The following is a 16,429-nucleotide window of genomic DNA, read 5'->3' as shown; positions in this document are numbered from 1 at the left end:
TTAATATTCCTTTTTACTTACTCTTTTCATGTATTGAAATTATGTTTATACTTTTACCTGTTATCTTATATATGATTGACAAAATAAATAAATAATAAAAATAAAGCCTTTGCAATAGACTCCTGCAACTCACAACTAAAAGAAACAGTACTATATCCATCTACATACATATATACATACATACATACATACATCACAATACTATTTCCTTTTAGGACGAGCAATGTATGCAGAAAACAGAAAAGAAAAATAAACCAAAGAAACTAAAGGCAGGATATAAGATAAAGAAATATTGTAAAACTTAGTTTACAACACCACCATGTGAGGTATTTTACCTGTCCTTGCAAAAAATATTTGCTTCCATCATATTAGTACATTCACTTCATACTTACATTGTGTTCTACAAACAACCATCCTCTCTCTTTTTCAGCATCTTATTAACTCTAAACATACTGTCAGTTTCCTAAACGCATACTGTACTCACCAATCACCATTCCTTGTTCTTGGCTCTCCAAATGGTCCAACCATTTTTTTGAGTTCCATTCCCTTGTTCCCATATTTTTCGTTCCTATCACATTGTTCAATATCTTTCAATATCTTTCCCTCACTGGATAGCATTAGTTCAGAATGTTACAAGTTTTTCCCCCAAGCTCCTATCTTGTTTTCCATTTTCATTGTTTATTAAGCTTAACTACCAACTATCACCAAAATAAGGCTTTTTTCTCTTTTCATATACACTAACAACTCCTTAGTGACACCAATTCATATTTTCCTGACTTTACATTTTAAAATCTTTCATTTAACAACCATACTTTGTAAAGTGAGACTATCTTCAAATCCTTCCAGTTTTATTTAGTTTCAGACATACTGTAAACCAGGGGTAGTCAACCTTTTTATACCTACTGCCCACTTTTGTATCTCTGTTAGTAGTAAAATTTTCTAACCACCCACCAGTTCAGGGGGAGATGCGCGAGCTATTCTGGGACGAGGCTCTTTTGTTTGCGGTCGCACTATAGCACCATTTAGTTTCACTTACGTAACGTGAACTAAACTTATGCGCGGGTGATACAAATAGTATATTTTCAGAAATGTAAATTATCATGGAAAATTTTATGAAAACCTAATGAAAATGCTATGAATTTTTTTTTTAAGTCAATTAAATTTAAAAAAAAGGAAAGTGCTTATCGGACAAAACCCCTACCGCCCACCATGAAAGCTGGAACGCCTACTAGTGGGCGGTAGAGACCAGGTTGACTACCACTGCTGTAAACCCTATTTTCTTTTTGCTCATAAATTAATTTTTACATTAACTCCTCTTATATTCCAAGTTATAATTTTCCTTATGCTACATTTATCACCAGACCAGAATAGAGATACTGAGATTCACTTGCACATCATTATTTCTGTCAATCAGTGCTTGATATAATACTTTTTAATCTAGACAAGACGTATACTATACCTGTGGCATAGGAAAATAGCAATAACAATACTGATAATTTTAGCCAGTATGTCACAAACACATGCTCATAGAATCTTGGAAAGTCAGAATCTTTAAGGTAGAGATTATCTTTCAAACCAACATATTGCATCCCATCGATTAAGAGATAAATGCAATAAACTGAAAAACAGTCAAGACACATCTAGTTCAGATACTGTGTTAAAAAGGAATCTAGGTACAGGAGAGAAAGACAAATGATTTACAAAATAAGAATCCCAGCAAAACCTTTAAGGAAGATTTATTCTGGCTGCTTGTATAAAAGAAGAAAGGATATCAACAGACTATTTAGAACACAAGCAACTGAAATCCCAATTTCTCTAGTGCAGGGGTATCAAATGCATGTCGTCATGGCGGTGTCATGTGACGTATTGGGACTTCCCCCCCACTGGGGCATGGGCATGGCCAGTGCGTCATGCATGCAGCTGGCGGGCAAGGAGTTTTGACAGCCCTGCTCTAGTAGAATTTTGCTTTAGAGTTAGGGTACCTAACCCTAACCTCAAGTATCATTCCATAGATTCTAATGGTAACACACAATTTTATTCATATAAATTTCACTATTATTTTTAAGAGAAATATAATTGCTTTTTCCTGCGTGCCAATGCCCTAAGAATAATCAATTTTTAAAAAAAAAAAACTTTCTTGATGAAATACAACCAAATTCAGTGAAGCACATAAGAATACATTTATTATACAATAATAAAGGACAATTCATAAGTTATTTTAACAAGAAAATGAACAAAAATTCACATATAATTCCAACAGCACTTCTGATACCATGTATGCATAGACATTATTTAAGGTAAGAGAAAGGAAAGAATTTTGGATGCAGTAGATATTATAAAAGTCAGCATGCACAATGAAATTAATCAGAAATAGAAAATGATTGTTTCTGCATTTAAAATTCCATTATCAGTCAGCAATAGTATATGAATCGACTAGAGAAACATAACCACCACCAATATTCTTCCAGGAAAAACAAGATGATTTTGAGAAAGCACTACACTACAATTGGATTATAAAGAAATATGGAAGCGTTATATAATAGAGGAACAGAAATGGAATAGAAACCCACACCTATCACACAAAATACCTGAATAAAATGTGGATGTGTTCAGTCCCATCAATGTGTCTTTCCAACTACTGTACCAAGGAACACTAGCTTTAACTGAGTGATCTGACAGAGAAAACATGGAATTATTGTACTAAGCAAATAAGAGTTTGAAATATCTTGCTCACCGTGTTATATTTCCGAAATTTTAATACACACATAGCCAATATGTATTAGATCAAACTGATCTTTTTGGAATAGTTCACCCTTTCTGAACACATTTTGAAAAAACACATTAACATATCTATTTACAGCATGCTGGAGCTGGAATCCTGTTGGAACAAAAATATATGAAATATAGCTAATTTTCAAATTTATAATAAGGCAAATGTACATAAGTTAAAGAATAATGAAGTTTTTATGGACAATTGATATCTTTCCAAAAATTAAGGAAGTTTAAATTGGTTGGACTTACTATGAGGTTCCATTTTAGTCCCAGAAGATATACCCAACAGGAAAAAGTTTGTTCATTTCTTCCCATTAGAAAACAAGGGTAAGAATTCTGCTTTCTGTGGAAGTAGCCCTTCCTAGCTAATTTCTTACTGATCGATGATAACCACTTTAACACTCCTTATATACAGTACATCAGTTAGAAACATTTAAACATAGCAAAGAAAGTTAATTCAGAAATGACACACACATTCATACCCCATACATAAGTTTGTACCCTCTAGAAATCTGGGTGGGTCTTCTGGTAACTAGAGAGGTACAGGGATGTCAAACTTGATTTTATTGAGGGCAGCCATCAAGGTTGTGTTTGACCTGGGGGGGGGCTGGAGTGGGCATGGCCAGCTCGACGTCACTCATGTGGTGTCCTGAGTGCTCTTTCAAAGAAAACAGGCTCCCGAGCTCCATTTTCAGCTGTACCAGCTTCCTGCAACCCTCTGCCAGCTAAAATGGAGTTTTCTGGTTTCTCTGTTTTCACTGGCAGAGGCACTGTGGGCCAGTCCTTCACTGTTTCCAGGGTAGCCCCGCGGGCCAGATCTAAACACCTCACCAGCCGGATCCAGCCTCCAAGCCTTGAGTTTGACACCCATTATAGTAAATCTAATTTATGTCGTCCTTCATGAAAGATGTTGCTCACAGGTAGGAATAACTTAAAGCTATATCCTAGGTCAGGGGTCTGCAATCTTAACCACTCAAAGAGCCATTTTGGCCACTTTCCCACAGAAAACACCGGGAGCCGCAAAACCTGGGTGGGCGCAGCCAACTCGATGTTACTCACTCCCACTCAATCACATGACACACACACCCGCCACACCTACCCAGCCAGTCATTAGGGCAGAGAACTGGTTGTTTAAAAACACCAGGAGCCACAAAACCCTTTTGACATCTTTCTCTCCCTCCGTCTCTGTGTATCTCTCTATGTTTCTCTCTCCCCCTCTCTCCCTCTGTATCTCCCCCCTCTCCCTCTCTCTCTGTGTCTCTCTCTGTGTCTCTCTCTGATTCTGATATGAGATGTTGGGCAGGCCATGAGGCACTCTCGCAGCGCCTTGCGCAGCACAGTGAACTTTAGCATGCTTCACAATGGGGAAGATGAGCTCCCCTCCTTCTCCTGGAGCCCATTACGATGCGGAGCCACAATGCGACCCTGCCCCACTCACCCTAGCAACAGGACGTGGCTTACAGCTCCGAGCCTGAAATGGCAGGAGGTGAGGCCTGTCTTGAGCACAAATGTGGTGTGAAGACAAGCACAGGGCCATTTTGCTCCTCCACTAAGGCTCCAGCGACCCTCTTCCTCTGCCCCCTCCTCCTCTTGTGACCTCCTGGCTGGCTGTGGCAGGGCCGGAAGCGGGGAGATCCTCCTCAAGCAAGCACCCAGGCTTGGCTAAAGCGCATCAAAGGCACATGGGGCGGGTGAGTTGATTGGGTGATGAGCGTTTTTGTTGAGGGTGTTCCGGCTTTTTTGGAGCCTGACCCATTGGGTAAGAGTGCAAGGTTCGGCGGGGCAGCCCTTTTCCTGTTCTTAAAGCCACGGCTGGGCATTGCAAGCCCATCCCCCTTTCCATTGTCCCCTTCTCTCAGATCCCATTCCCACCCCACCAGCCCTCGTGCTAGTGAGGCTGGTGCCGGTCGCAGCCAGGTCAGGCCAGTGTCTCGGGGCCGAGAGCAGTTTATAGTCAAGATTATAGTCAAGAACTACAATTAAATTATAGATTCCTTAATATATAAATAAATAAAATATTCTCTTATATTGGAATTCAACTGTACACATCTTACACATTGAAATTTTCTCTAGATTGATTTGGCTAAAATAAATTTAACATTTTAGTTTATTTTAATAATATGCTGCTGATTTATTCCAATTTAAGCATATTAATAGAAAAAAGTGATATTATGCAAAGATTAATTGAAATGTGCAAATTAACAATCCAGGAAAAATTGCTACATTTGTATGCAAAAACATCAGAATTTTGTACACTATTGATTTATTCCAAACCAAATTATCCACTGGAATCTGCAATTAATTTTCCTCCTTCCATTAATGGGAATGGTTTAAATAATCAGAAATTATTTGTTTAATGCAAAGGTGCTTCTAGATACTATGGACCCATCAAACCCAAACAGCTTCCCAAACCTCTTTCCTTATTTATTAACAATATTAGCATCTCGCTTTTAAATCTGCACTTATTTGAGTTTATTTTTTATTTCCTTTCCCCTTCCCTTCCCAAGATTAAGGAATGGGATACTCCTGCCTTTATAAAGTGCAAAAATACTTATCTCCCTTTGACAGGAATAAAAGTCTACTGCAATCTTTTTTCTCGTCTTAAGTCTCCTGATGTTTTGTTTTATTACATTGAATGCTAAACCGCAAAGACTTTGACGAAGAGAACTATTTTCTTGTACTCTGAAGGTGTATATAATCAAGGTACTACTATATATATAAATAATATAATAGTACTTTTGGTTAAAGTGCAGTCTTTACTTATTTCAACTACTAACTGGTTAAGAGGAGTGCAAATGTATATTATTGTTCAAACCCAAAAGTCTGGAGTATAAGTCATCCATTTATATACCATTGAGTTCAACAGTATTTTTTTTCAAACAAAAATATTCAGGATCAAGCAGTAAGTTTTAATTACTTTAATAATACCTCATACCTATTATTTGCAAAAATACAGCTTTAGTTAGGTATGACTATTTTTTGCTAAATTAAGATATGTAGGAATTAAATAATCCAACAAGAAAAAACTCAAAAGCAATATTGAATTGGAACCAAATAAATACAATTATTTTGTGCAAAACAACTTGACAAACACTACTTAATTATAGACTTTAAACAGTGCATTATTTAAATGCAATAGGGATCAACCTGCACTGAAATGTAGTATAGTTTTATATACCTTTCACTACAACAATAAACGATTGGAATGTATGTACTGAGAATGTTTATGTTAAAAATGTTTGTTAGAACAAATCCCCCCCAAATTAACAAATTTTAAGACAAAAAGAAGACTCCAATTGAAAAATAATAATTAAAAAATCTTACGTTCTTTTAGGATATTTTAAGTCAGAAATGTGCTTTCTGTTTTTTTTTCACTTCTCCCTGTCTGTTAAAAGTTTTTTTCCCCCCATTATCACTTCCTTGTCTTTCTCAGTGATCTGAACTATAAGCTAGTACATCTAACTAAACAAAATTATCAAGATTAAAAAAAGGTGTTTTTTTTTTTAAAAGTGAGCTCAATTCCTAAGGACTTCACAAACATCAATGTAGCTTTTCTGGAAATGATTTTTTGAAAGTGATTTGTAATAGTTTTCTTATTACAGTTATAATCCTGGAATAACATTCAATACTAAACAGATCTGATCCTGCTTGACTTCTAAAGCTCAGTCAATATGAGTTTGAAGACTTAAAATCAGAGATATAAAATTATTTCATAGTACAATCAGAATTCAGGGCTAATTAACCTCTTCCATATTACTAACGTATATTCTATTCAGGCAATACTTGTGGCTGAGTCCTCTTCCTCCAGATCTTCTTACTAAAGGAAGAGAAACAGCAGGAAAATATTGCCAATGATCAATGCTATCTGAGAACTTTTCTGTACAAAGTAGGATTGGTCTGAATTATACCTGAGATTGCTTCCAATTTTATGATCCTGTAAAAAAATACTGAGTGGATAAAAGAGCTAACAGGGACTACAATTTATAGCAATAACAAGTGCAAACACTTTTAACACTAAGTTATATATTAGAAAAACATATGTAACCAAATCTTTCCTTATTTTTCATAACTGAAAAAATAAAGGTTTTTGATTAAGAAACAAAACTAAAATATTTTCAAACTCTGTAAATATGAAGCATACAAACTTATGATAGTCAGACTTTTATAGAAGGAACTGTACTTTCCCCACACAGAAAATGTATGTGCATGTGTATATATAGTGTGTGTATGCATGTGTGTGGGCCTTTTTGAGTACACATGTATATTTATTTTAAATTATTTATAACATCTAATACATATAGGAATCTTTTTGTTACTTACCACTAATGTTGAGATCATAATCTCCTGCAGTAATCACATTAGCTAATAATCCTTCAGCAGGCTGGCTAACAGTCACCACATCATTCAGAAGTTTTCGAATAGCTCCAGGCTGAGGTGGCTGAGTAATAATGTTGTTGACAGCTATTTTCAAGTTTTTGATTATGTGAAGTTGATTGTTAGGGTCTCTCATATGCACTGAAATAAGAAAATAAATGTGTTTTAAAAATAACTTATTCTGATACTATGTATCAATTTTTTTATTAATTTGTTTTTCTTTTATTGAACATGTTCACATGCCCCAAACTGCTTTGTTCTCTGAAATTTACAGTATATATAGGAAGCACGAAGCACACATTAGGAAAAACTAATTGCCAGCTGACTTTAGCACTGTGTATGCACAAACATAATTGGATATAGCTCCAAATGTTCAAAATACGAATAAAATTGTTTTAGACTACAACAAGAGGACTTTCTCAGATTTAATTCTTTTTATTTTTATTACAGATTACAAATGCATAATTGGAAGTTTTAAACTTATCCTTTTATAGAGTACATTGACGGTCAAACAAAAATACATAATTTTATCTGTTTTTAGCAGAACATGTCAATGGCTTAAAAATAAATAAAAATGTTTAGAGTAAAATAATGACATGTTTTCAGTAATAGGAATCAAATATAAATTGTGTTTCATTAACGTTCATGATTATAATCAAACTATAGAGAAAACCAGCATTAAACAATGCAAGAACAGAATAACTGAAGTGTTCTTCACAATGAAAATGAGAAAATGTTAAGTCCATTTTCTAAATTCCCACCAAATAGAAGTTGTAGATTCCACCCCACCCCCCCAAATATCTTACATTTCTAGATTCATGTTATATTTGCTTTTGTTACAGTATTTCCTGCATCAAAATAAGGGGAGCAATGTATTTCATTACATGAGATGGCTACTGAGAAGGTATGCTTTTGAGACCCAACTTTTTCCCCTGCATATGCATGGGGACTCTTGGCGATTTCTCAAGATGTGTTCAGGCTGTATTTGAACAGAAAAGGCAGTCTGGCAATTACACATATGCCAAGACACACATAAGGACATTCAAGTGAAAATCATCAACTTGAATTATATCCACAAGTGTACAGGTAGCCAATGCATCAGCCAAGAAGCTGTACAATACTACTACTAAATCCTTGTTAGGATTTAAATTACTGGAGTTCTACCAATAACACTTTTGGGGTTGTCTTCAAGGACAGCCCCATCTAAAGTTTGCTTTAGATGCCTAAACATCAGGTGAAGAGAATAAATTATCATTGTAAGATCTTCCTGGTCCCCCCTCCCAAAAATACAGGGCTTAATCTAGCTTTATCATTTAAATATCTGGCCCATGCTTATTATTAAAAGAAAATATTTTTGGTATGGCAGCTAAGTCTCGTTTGTGGGTATTATCCATATATTAGCAGAATCCAGTATACGTCTCAGAGTTCATCATTTACAGAAGCATTTGGCTTTACCAGAAGGTAGAAGTTGACAGAAAACTAAGATGGGCAGCAGTTGCCTTACAGGGCTGCCAAACTTCAGAGAAAGGTGAAGAGCAGAAAGGCTCCCTCGCTCGTGTTCTGGCTCAAAGGGGAAGGCCTTAAAAGGGCCAGGTAGCCTCCCCCACGTCCAACTGGCGAAGGTGCTAAGAGCTGAACTCCCCTCCCTACCATGTAAACAACCCAGTTCCTCTCCCGCCGAGCGATACCGACCTTCCGAAGTGAGACGACAGAAGGGCTTTACCAGCTCACAGAAGCCCAGGTTGTTCTTGCGGGTGATTCTCTCCGCCTCCTCGCTACACAACGCGGCCACTAAAGGCACAAACGAGTCCTGGAGGAACTCCTGAACCGACTGCACCCGCTGGGCCATTTCTCCGACCGACGGAATGGCCCAATACACTGAGCTCCAGGCGACGACCTGCCGGACGTCCTACCCGCCTTGGCCCACTCTTCTCTCGTCGTTCCCCTCCGTCCTGGAGCCGAATTCTCGCCGATGTACACGGTCCTTCCCCCACCCACCCACCCCGTCCAGGGTTAAGAGCCGTGGCCTCAACTGCCACTTTACCGGCCCCTCAACGACCGCCCAGAGCCGCCATATTGCATCTGAAAAAGTCAGGCAAGTGGGTAAACTAGGCCGGCAGACTTTGCGGCTATCACGTGATGGGCGTGGACAGGAAGAGGTGAAAAATAGAACGAGGGGGGGAAAGGGGCGGGGACAGCCGCTGACGTGTATCTTATGAGCCGCGTGTCTGACAGCGGCTGAAGGTATCGGGAAGAACGATGAGAAGCGGGAGGCTGAGGAGCGCTGGCTCATTTGGCGGCAGCTCTTCCATTTTAGACTTATAGAAGCGAAGTTTTGTTACGGGGCAACAACTTCAACGTTTGCCGGTTGACGGTGTCTGTGCTGGGATAGCATGCGGAGAGAAGGGTGCTTACCTAGGCTGACCACAGCTTGCTTTGGTTTTTGTAACCAGACTTATATGCATGCTTAAGACGGATCGCCTAGCGCTTTTTTTTCTCACGGTAATTTCATTGACAGTGATTGGTCAGGAGTCATTTCAGCTGAACGTGGGCTATCTTGTCCGCATCCAATATTTATCCATATAAAAACAGTATAATTTATTTATTTTTTTTGCGTTTGTCTGATCTGTTGAGCACAAATTTATTTGTTTATTTTTTATTTTTTATTTTGTCACAACATTATATACAAGCACATATAATGAAAGAAAACAATAGGACAGGAACGGTAGGCACTTTTGTGCACTTACGCACGTCCCTTAGCCAACTATGTTTTAGCCGAACGTTTTGTGTGAAACTATTTAGGACGATCGATTTGTGAGTCAATAACTTTTTTGAATTCAGAAAATGAGAAAAAGGGGCGTGCATAAGCGCACTAGCGTGCCTACTGTCCCTGTCCTAATGTTTTCTTTTATTCATACCCTTTACATGTGTTTATAATTATATTTACACTTATATCGCTCATAAAATACATGCTTGATGAAAATAAATAAATAAATGTGATCGACTGAACAACTGATAGTTAACCATGGGAAGGGTATAGAAGATACACTGTATATGTGGTGTATGCGCATTTTTAACTTCTTGATCTAGCTGTAAAGTGGATTAAAAGTGTTTCTAATCATACCTTTTCAAATCTGTACAAACAGTGGTTTTCCTGCACTGAGAAACATGGTTTAAGACAAGTATGGATACAATTGCAAAAAATAAAATACTGTATAAAAGCTGTTGTCCCCACTGATGATTGTTGGTTCTGTACCAACAATTCCAGATTATTCAGTCTGTTTCTCTATCAATTCATTCGGTGATTTCATAAACAATGTAATGGTGTGTAATTTTCCAAACTTTGAATGCACATAAAGATTCAATCTTACATGTATTTCTCTGAAAAATAATTGTTCTATCCATGTCTTTCACCTACAGACTAAAATTTATATCACTACCCGCCCCCCACAAATTCCCAGAAGTTTGTCATAAAAATATGAAACACATTAAAGAACCTCAGTCAATATAAAACAGACATATAGAACAAAACATCTGCATTGGCAACTGCTCATTCCCCAGAACCCACTAATATAGCTTTATCTTTAATAAATTTCTGGAAGGTCAACAATAAGATTGCAAGCCCTATTTGCAAAGAGAAGCTGTTCCAAAATTTCCAATCTGCACTTGAAAGATGTTCTCAGAGCCCTGCCTTCAATTCACATCCTTGGATGGGCAGAGAAATTTAAATGAGGTTAGTGGCATGTGTGCAATGAATGAGTCAGGCAGGCCACATATATGTAAGGTAGAAGAAAGCCATGTAAGTACTTTGGTATTTAAACAAATACAGATTTATAGGTCAAAGCAATAGTTTGAATTATACCTGAAAAGATATTGGTAACTGAGCTGAGAAAAAAATCAGGGAATGTGGTGGCACATTAGCAAGTTTAATTACAAGGCATATGTTTTTCATCATCACTTTGCCCTTTAATAAAAATGGAAAATGTGTTAATAGAAAAAGGTACTACAGTACCAGACCTCTGATTTCAAATGTGAATGATATTCTCATTGACTGCTTTTATTTCTCCATTAATTACATTCATTGGCCTTAGTTATGTTGATAGGAACCAACAGACAATTATTACAAACATCTTGACAAGCAATAGTAGCAACTACAGAATTCTGCTGTTAAAATTAGAAAAGAAGTTGGGATATTTGTGCCCAATCTCTGTGACACATAAAGAAGTTACACAAGAGGGCAGCTGAAGCAATTGTTTCTTGAAAATAAGGAAAAAATTGACAGTAACAAAACCAAAAATGATTGAAGTACAGTCAAATCAGTATATTCACAGGTAAGAATTATCCATGGAGAAATCACTTGTGTAAATGTATATCATTAGCCCAAACATCCTTCCCTCTAAGATTCTGTGCTCTATAATACATAGCATCTCGTATCAAAGAGCTGTTTGTTATTTAATAATTTAAATTAAAAATTATTAATTTATTAATCTCTTTACCAAGCAGCTCTGGATGGTTTTTGAAAGTACATTTATTGGTGCTATTGTAAATTACATTAATTTTAATTTTAAAATTAAATAAAATTAATTTTAAAATAAAATTAATACAATTTAAAATTTAAATATTTAAAATTATATTTCTACTTTTAAAATTACCTTTATTGATGCTATTAATTTTTACTCTTTCTTCCCTAAGAACCCAAAACTGACTGCAAATAAATGATTGTAGAAGCTTCTCAATCCTTATTATACAAGTAGTCCTCAACTTATGACTGTCATGTTATGATAGTCATAAAGCAGATTTTTATTTATTTATTTATTTATTATTTAAATTTATATACCGCCCTATCTCCCAAAGGACTCAGGGCGGTTCACAGGCATATAAAACATCGATACACAAAATTAAAATAATCTTTAAAAAACTTATTCCAATGCCCTATCATTAAAAATAGAAATATAAATATTAAAATCAATTTAAAACCCCTATAAAATTTAAAATCTAAGCCAGTCCTGCACAGATGAATAAATGTGTCTTGAGCTCGCGACGGAAGGTTCAAGGTCCGGAAGTTGACGGAGTCCTGGGGAGCTGCTCCAGAGGGCGGGAGCCCCACAGAGAAGGCCCTTCCCTGGGCGCCGCCAGACGACACTGCCTAGCTGACGGCACCCTGAGGAGTCCCTCCTGTGAGAGCGCACGGTCGGTGAGAGGTATCTGGTCGCAGTAGGCGGTCCCAGATAACCCGGCCCTATGCCATGGAGCGCTTTAAAGGTGGTCACCAAAACCTTGAAGCGCACCCGAAGGCCACAGGTAGCCAGTGCAGCCTGCGCAGGATGGTGTTATGCGGGAGCCACGAGGGCTCCATCTATCACCCGCAGCCGCATTCTGACTAACTGTAGCCTCCGGATGCCCTTCAAGGGAGCCCCATGTAGAGAGCGTTGCAGTAATCCAGGCGAGACGTCACGAGGCGTGAGTGACCGTGCATAGGGCCTCCCGGTCCAGAAAGGCGCAACTGGCGCACCAGGCGAACCTGGTAGAACGCCTCCTGGAGACGGCCGTCAAATGATCTTCTAGAGACAGCCGCTCATCCAGGAGGACGCTGTTGCGCACCTTCCATCGGGCCAGTGACTCGCCACCGATGGTCAGCCGCGGATTTAGCTGACTGTACCGGGATGCCGCATCCACAGCCACTCTGTCTTGGAGGGATTGAGCTTGAGCCTGTTTCTCCCCATCCAGACCAGACGGCCTCCAGACACCGGGACAGCACTTCGATAGCTTCGCTGGGGTGGTCCGTGCAGAAAAGTACAGCTGGGTGTCATCCGCATACAGCTGGTACTTCACACGAAACCACTGATGATCTCACCCAGCGGCTTCATGTAGATGTTAAACAGAAGGGCGAGAGATCGACCCCGCGGCACCCCACAAGTGAGGCGCCCGGGCCGACCTCTGCCCCTGTCAACACCGCCTGCGACCGGTCGGAGAGATAGGAGGAGAACCACCGATAAACGGTGCCTCCCACTCCCAATCCCTCCAATCGGCGCAGCAGGATACCATGGTCGATGGTATCGAAAGCCGCTGAGAGGTCTAATAGGACCAGGGCAGAGGAACAACCTCATCCCTGGCCCTCCAGAGATCATCCACCAACGCGACCAAAGCCGTCTCCGTGCTGTAACCGGGTCGGAAACCGGACTGAACGGGTCTAGATAGACAGTTTCATCCAGGTGCAAGGGAAACTGATATGCCACCATATTTCTACAACCTTCGCCGCGAAGGTTGGAGACCGGACGATAATTACCTAAAACAGCCGGGTCCAGGGAAGGCTTCTTGAGGAGGGGCCTCACCACCGCCTCTTTCAAGGCGGCCGGAAAGACTCCCTCCACCAAAGAAGCGCTCGGAATCGCCTGGAGCCAGCCTCGTGTCACCTCCTGCGTGGCCAGCACCAACCAGGAGGGGCACGGGTCCAGTAAACATGTGGTGGCATTTAGCCTCCCCAACAACCTGTCCATGTCCTCGGGAGCGACAGGGTCAAACTCATCCCATACAATGTCACCAAGACCGCCCTCAGCCGTCTCACCCGTATCACCGCAATCTTGGTCCAAACCATCCCGAAGCTGAACGATTTTATCGTATAGATAACCGTTAAACTCCTCAGCACGTCCCTGCAACGGGTCATCCCGCTCCCCCTGATGTAGGAGGGAGCGGGTCACCCGAAACAGGGCGGCTGGGCGGTTATCTGCCGATGCAATGAGGGAGGAGGCGTAGATACGCCTCGCTTCCCTCATTGCCACTAGGTAAGCCCTAGTATAGGACTTCACTAGTGTCCGATCAGCTTCTGAACGGCTAGACCTCCAGGAACTCTCTAGGCGTCTTCTCCGCGCCATCCTCTCAGCTCCTCGGAGAACCAAGGAGCTGGTTGGGACCTGCGCCGGGTCAGAGGTCGCAGGGCACGACCCGGTCTAAGGCCCCGCCGCGCCCGCTCCCAGGCCGCAACAAGTTCCTCAGCCGAGCCGTGAGCCAGACCCTCAGGAAATGGCCCAAGCTCCGTCCGAACCCTCCGGTCCATCAGGCGCCTGGGACGGAACCAACGTGTCGGCCCGCCTCCCGCGGTGGTGAATGGCGGTCAGAAAGTCCAGGCGAAGAGAGTGATCTGACCATGACAAAGGTTCAATGACTATTTCCTTTAAGTCCAGATCTCTCAACCACTGACCAGAGACAAAAATCAAGTCCAGAGTGCCACCCCAACGTGAGTAGGGCCATCAACTACTTGGGTCAGGTCCAAGGCCGTCATGGAAGCCATGAACTCCCGAGCTACCGTCGATGACGAGCCGGACGATGGCAAGTTAAAGTCCCCCACGACTAAAAGTCTGGGGGTCTCAACTGCCACCCCAGCAAGCACCTCCAGGAGCTCGGGCAGGGCAGCTGTCACGTAGCAAGGAGCCAGGTACGCGACCAGCAAGCCCATCTGACATCTATGACCCCATCTCACAAAGAGGGATTCGCACCCGCAATCTGAGGTACAGTGGTCTCCTCGGCTCTAGACTCTCTAATCACAACCGCCACCCCACCACCCCTACCCTGGCCTCGGCTGATGAAATGCTCGAAACCCGGTGGGCACATCTGAACAAGGGCACGCCCCTTCTGGGCCCAACCAGGTCTCCGTAACGCCCATAAGGTCCGCGGCACCCCTGAATAAGATCGTGAATTAGGGGCCTTATTGGCCACGGACCGTGCATTGCATAACATCAGCCAAGGCCAGGGCCCTGAGGATCCTGACCATCCGGGAACGGGAGAAGTTTGAGGCTCGGGCGCGATCGCCTGTAAGCATCGGCGCGCACCCCTAACACGATATGAGCCCCACTTCCGCCATATCTGCCTCCCCTTACCGTGGAAATAGCACCACCTCCACCAATGGAACACCGACTCCCCATGACCTCGGACCCACCAACCCCCGCCACGAGCATGTGCAGGAACTGGACTCCCCGACGGGTTACCCCAACACCCACCCCTTCCTCCCACCCCACAACCCAAGCCCGTCGGTTTCCCTCCCCCCCCCTTAAAATCCCCTTTAAAACTCCCCTTAAAAAATCTATTAAAACAGCCAATTAAAAAACCCCTAAGCCTCCTATTTTTCGCATGCCACCTCTCGGGACTCCAAAGCCCGTCCTCAAGGTGGGCCCTCGATAATCTGGAGGGCCAGACCCGCGGGAGGGGCATCTCGCAGGGCAAGAAGGTCAGCCGCAGTAAATGTTCGCATCACTGAGACGGTCCGGGCAAGGCCCATCCTGGGCTGGTCAAGTTGGCAGCAAAAGTCATAACAGATGATAAAATGACCATGACCAGTCTGTCCTGATGGGAAATAGTTCGAGATAATCCATGTGCGGTAGATGACAAAACCGCTGACTCAGTCAGTTCACCACCCCATACAAACGACCTGGGGTGGGCTAAGGAAGAAGGGAGAGGCGATGGTAGGGATGTTATAAAGATGGTAAATAGTGGAGGGTGTCCGCTGGACCCGCGGGTCATCCTCCGCGCTGTCACATATCCGCGCCACTAGGGCAAGGTCACAGCCACCCTGGGCCTATCGGGCCATCCGCCACTTCAGCACCGGGCAGGCCGCCGCCGCCCACCGCCTCCGCCAGGCCATCGCCACTGGAAACGCCCCCATCGCCACCGCGAGCAGGCCACTGGAGCTCCCCTAGATGAGAGGGGGGCACCCGTCGGCAAATCCGCCAGCAGACCCAGGGCTCACCAGTGGCAACGGCCGGCGGAGGGAAGGGCCAGGCCGCCGCCACCGCAGGTTCGAAGGGCCGATGGAGCCCGGGCGGCCCTCCAGATCTTCATTGGGGCGCAGCCCCTCCGGGGCTCCTCCCATCGCCACCGGAGACGCCCAAACTCCAAACCTCAACTTCCACTGGCCAAGTCTTCCAGGCAGGGGTCCAGGGGGCGCTGCCAACGCCCCCCTACCCCCCCCGCCGCCGCCGCCGCCGCCGCCGCCAAACCGCCGAAAAAGGCTGGCGGCGGGTCGGCAGGCCGCTCGGGCGCCCGGGTTCCCTCTGGGGCGCCGTGGCTCCGCCGTGACTCCGGGGGTTCTCCCAACGCCCGCTGAGTCGCGCCCACCCACCCTATTTACGGGTGGCTGGATCTTCCTCCATCAGGGCGGGGGCCTATGATGGTATTAAGGCCCCCCCCCAGACCCAAAAAGAGCCTGGAAAGGCCCGTCGCCGCGTCCCCGATCAGCAGGGCGGCGCCATGTTTAACTGACATCATTTTAATCGTTTTAAATTGGTCATTA

General features: G+C 42.7%; 1 protein-coding gene across 9 annotated transcripts in view; it reads right to left on the bottom strand.

Moving 5' to 3' along the window:
- Positions 1-9,147, bottom strand: part of TRAPPC8 (trafficking protein particle complex subunit 8) — a 59,920-nt gene extending 50,773 nt beyond the window's left edge. For 5 of the 9 annotated variants that reach the window (XM_058175345.1, XM_058175343.1, XM_058175346.1 and 2 more), the window contains exons 1-3: positions 8,839-9,147; positions 7,093-7,287; positions 2,589-2,672 (exon numbers count right to left, since the gene is read on the bottom strand). In XM_058175345.1, coding sequence (XP_058031328.1) covers positions 2,589-2,672; positions 7,093-7,287; positions 8,839-8,995 — 436 coding nt within the window. In that variant the 5' untranslated portion in view covers positions 8,996-9,147. The remainder of the gene's footprint in view (positions 1-2,588; positions 2,673-7,092; positions 7,288-8,838) is intronic. The other 4 variants (XM_058175349.1, XM_058175350.1, XM_058175351.1 and 1 more) reach the window with 2 other exon arrangements.
- Between the last annotated feature and the right edge of the window lie 7,282 nt (positions 9,148-16,429).

The sequence above is a fragment of the Ahaetulla prasina genome, chromosome 3, assembly GCF_028640845.1.
Source record: "Ahaetulla prasina isolate Xishuangbanna chromosome 3, ASM2864084v1, whole genome shotgun sequence".
Lineage (NCBI taxonomy): Eukaryota > Metazoa > Chordata > Lepidosauria > Squamata > Colubridae > Ahaetulla > Ahaetulla prasina.
Note: the sequence above shows the minus strand (reverse complement) of the source record. Positions and strands in the feature narration are given on the sequence as shown.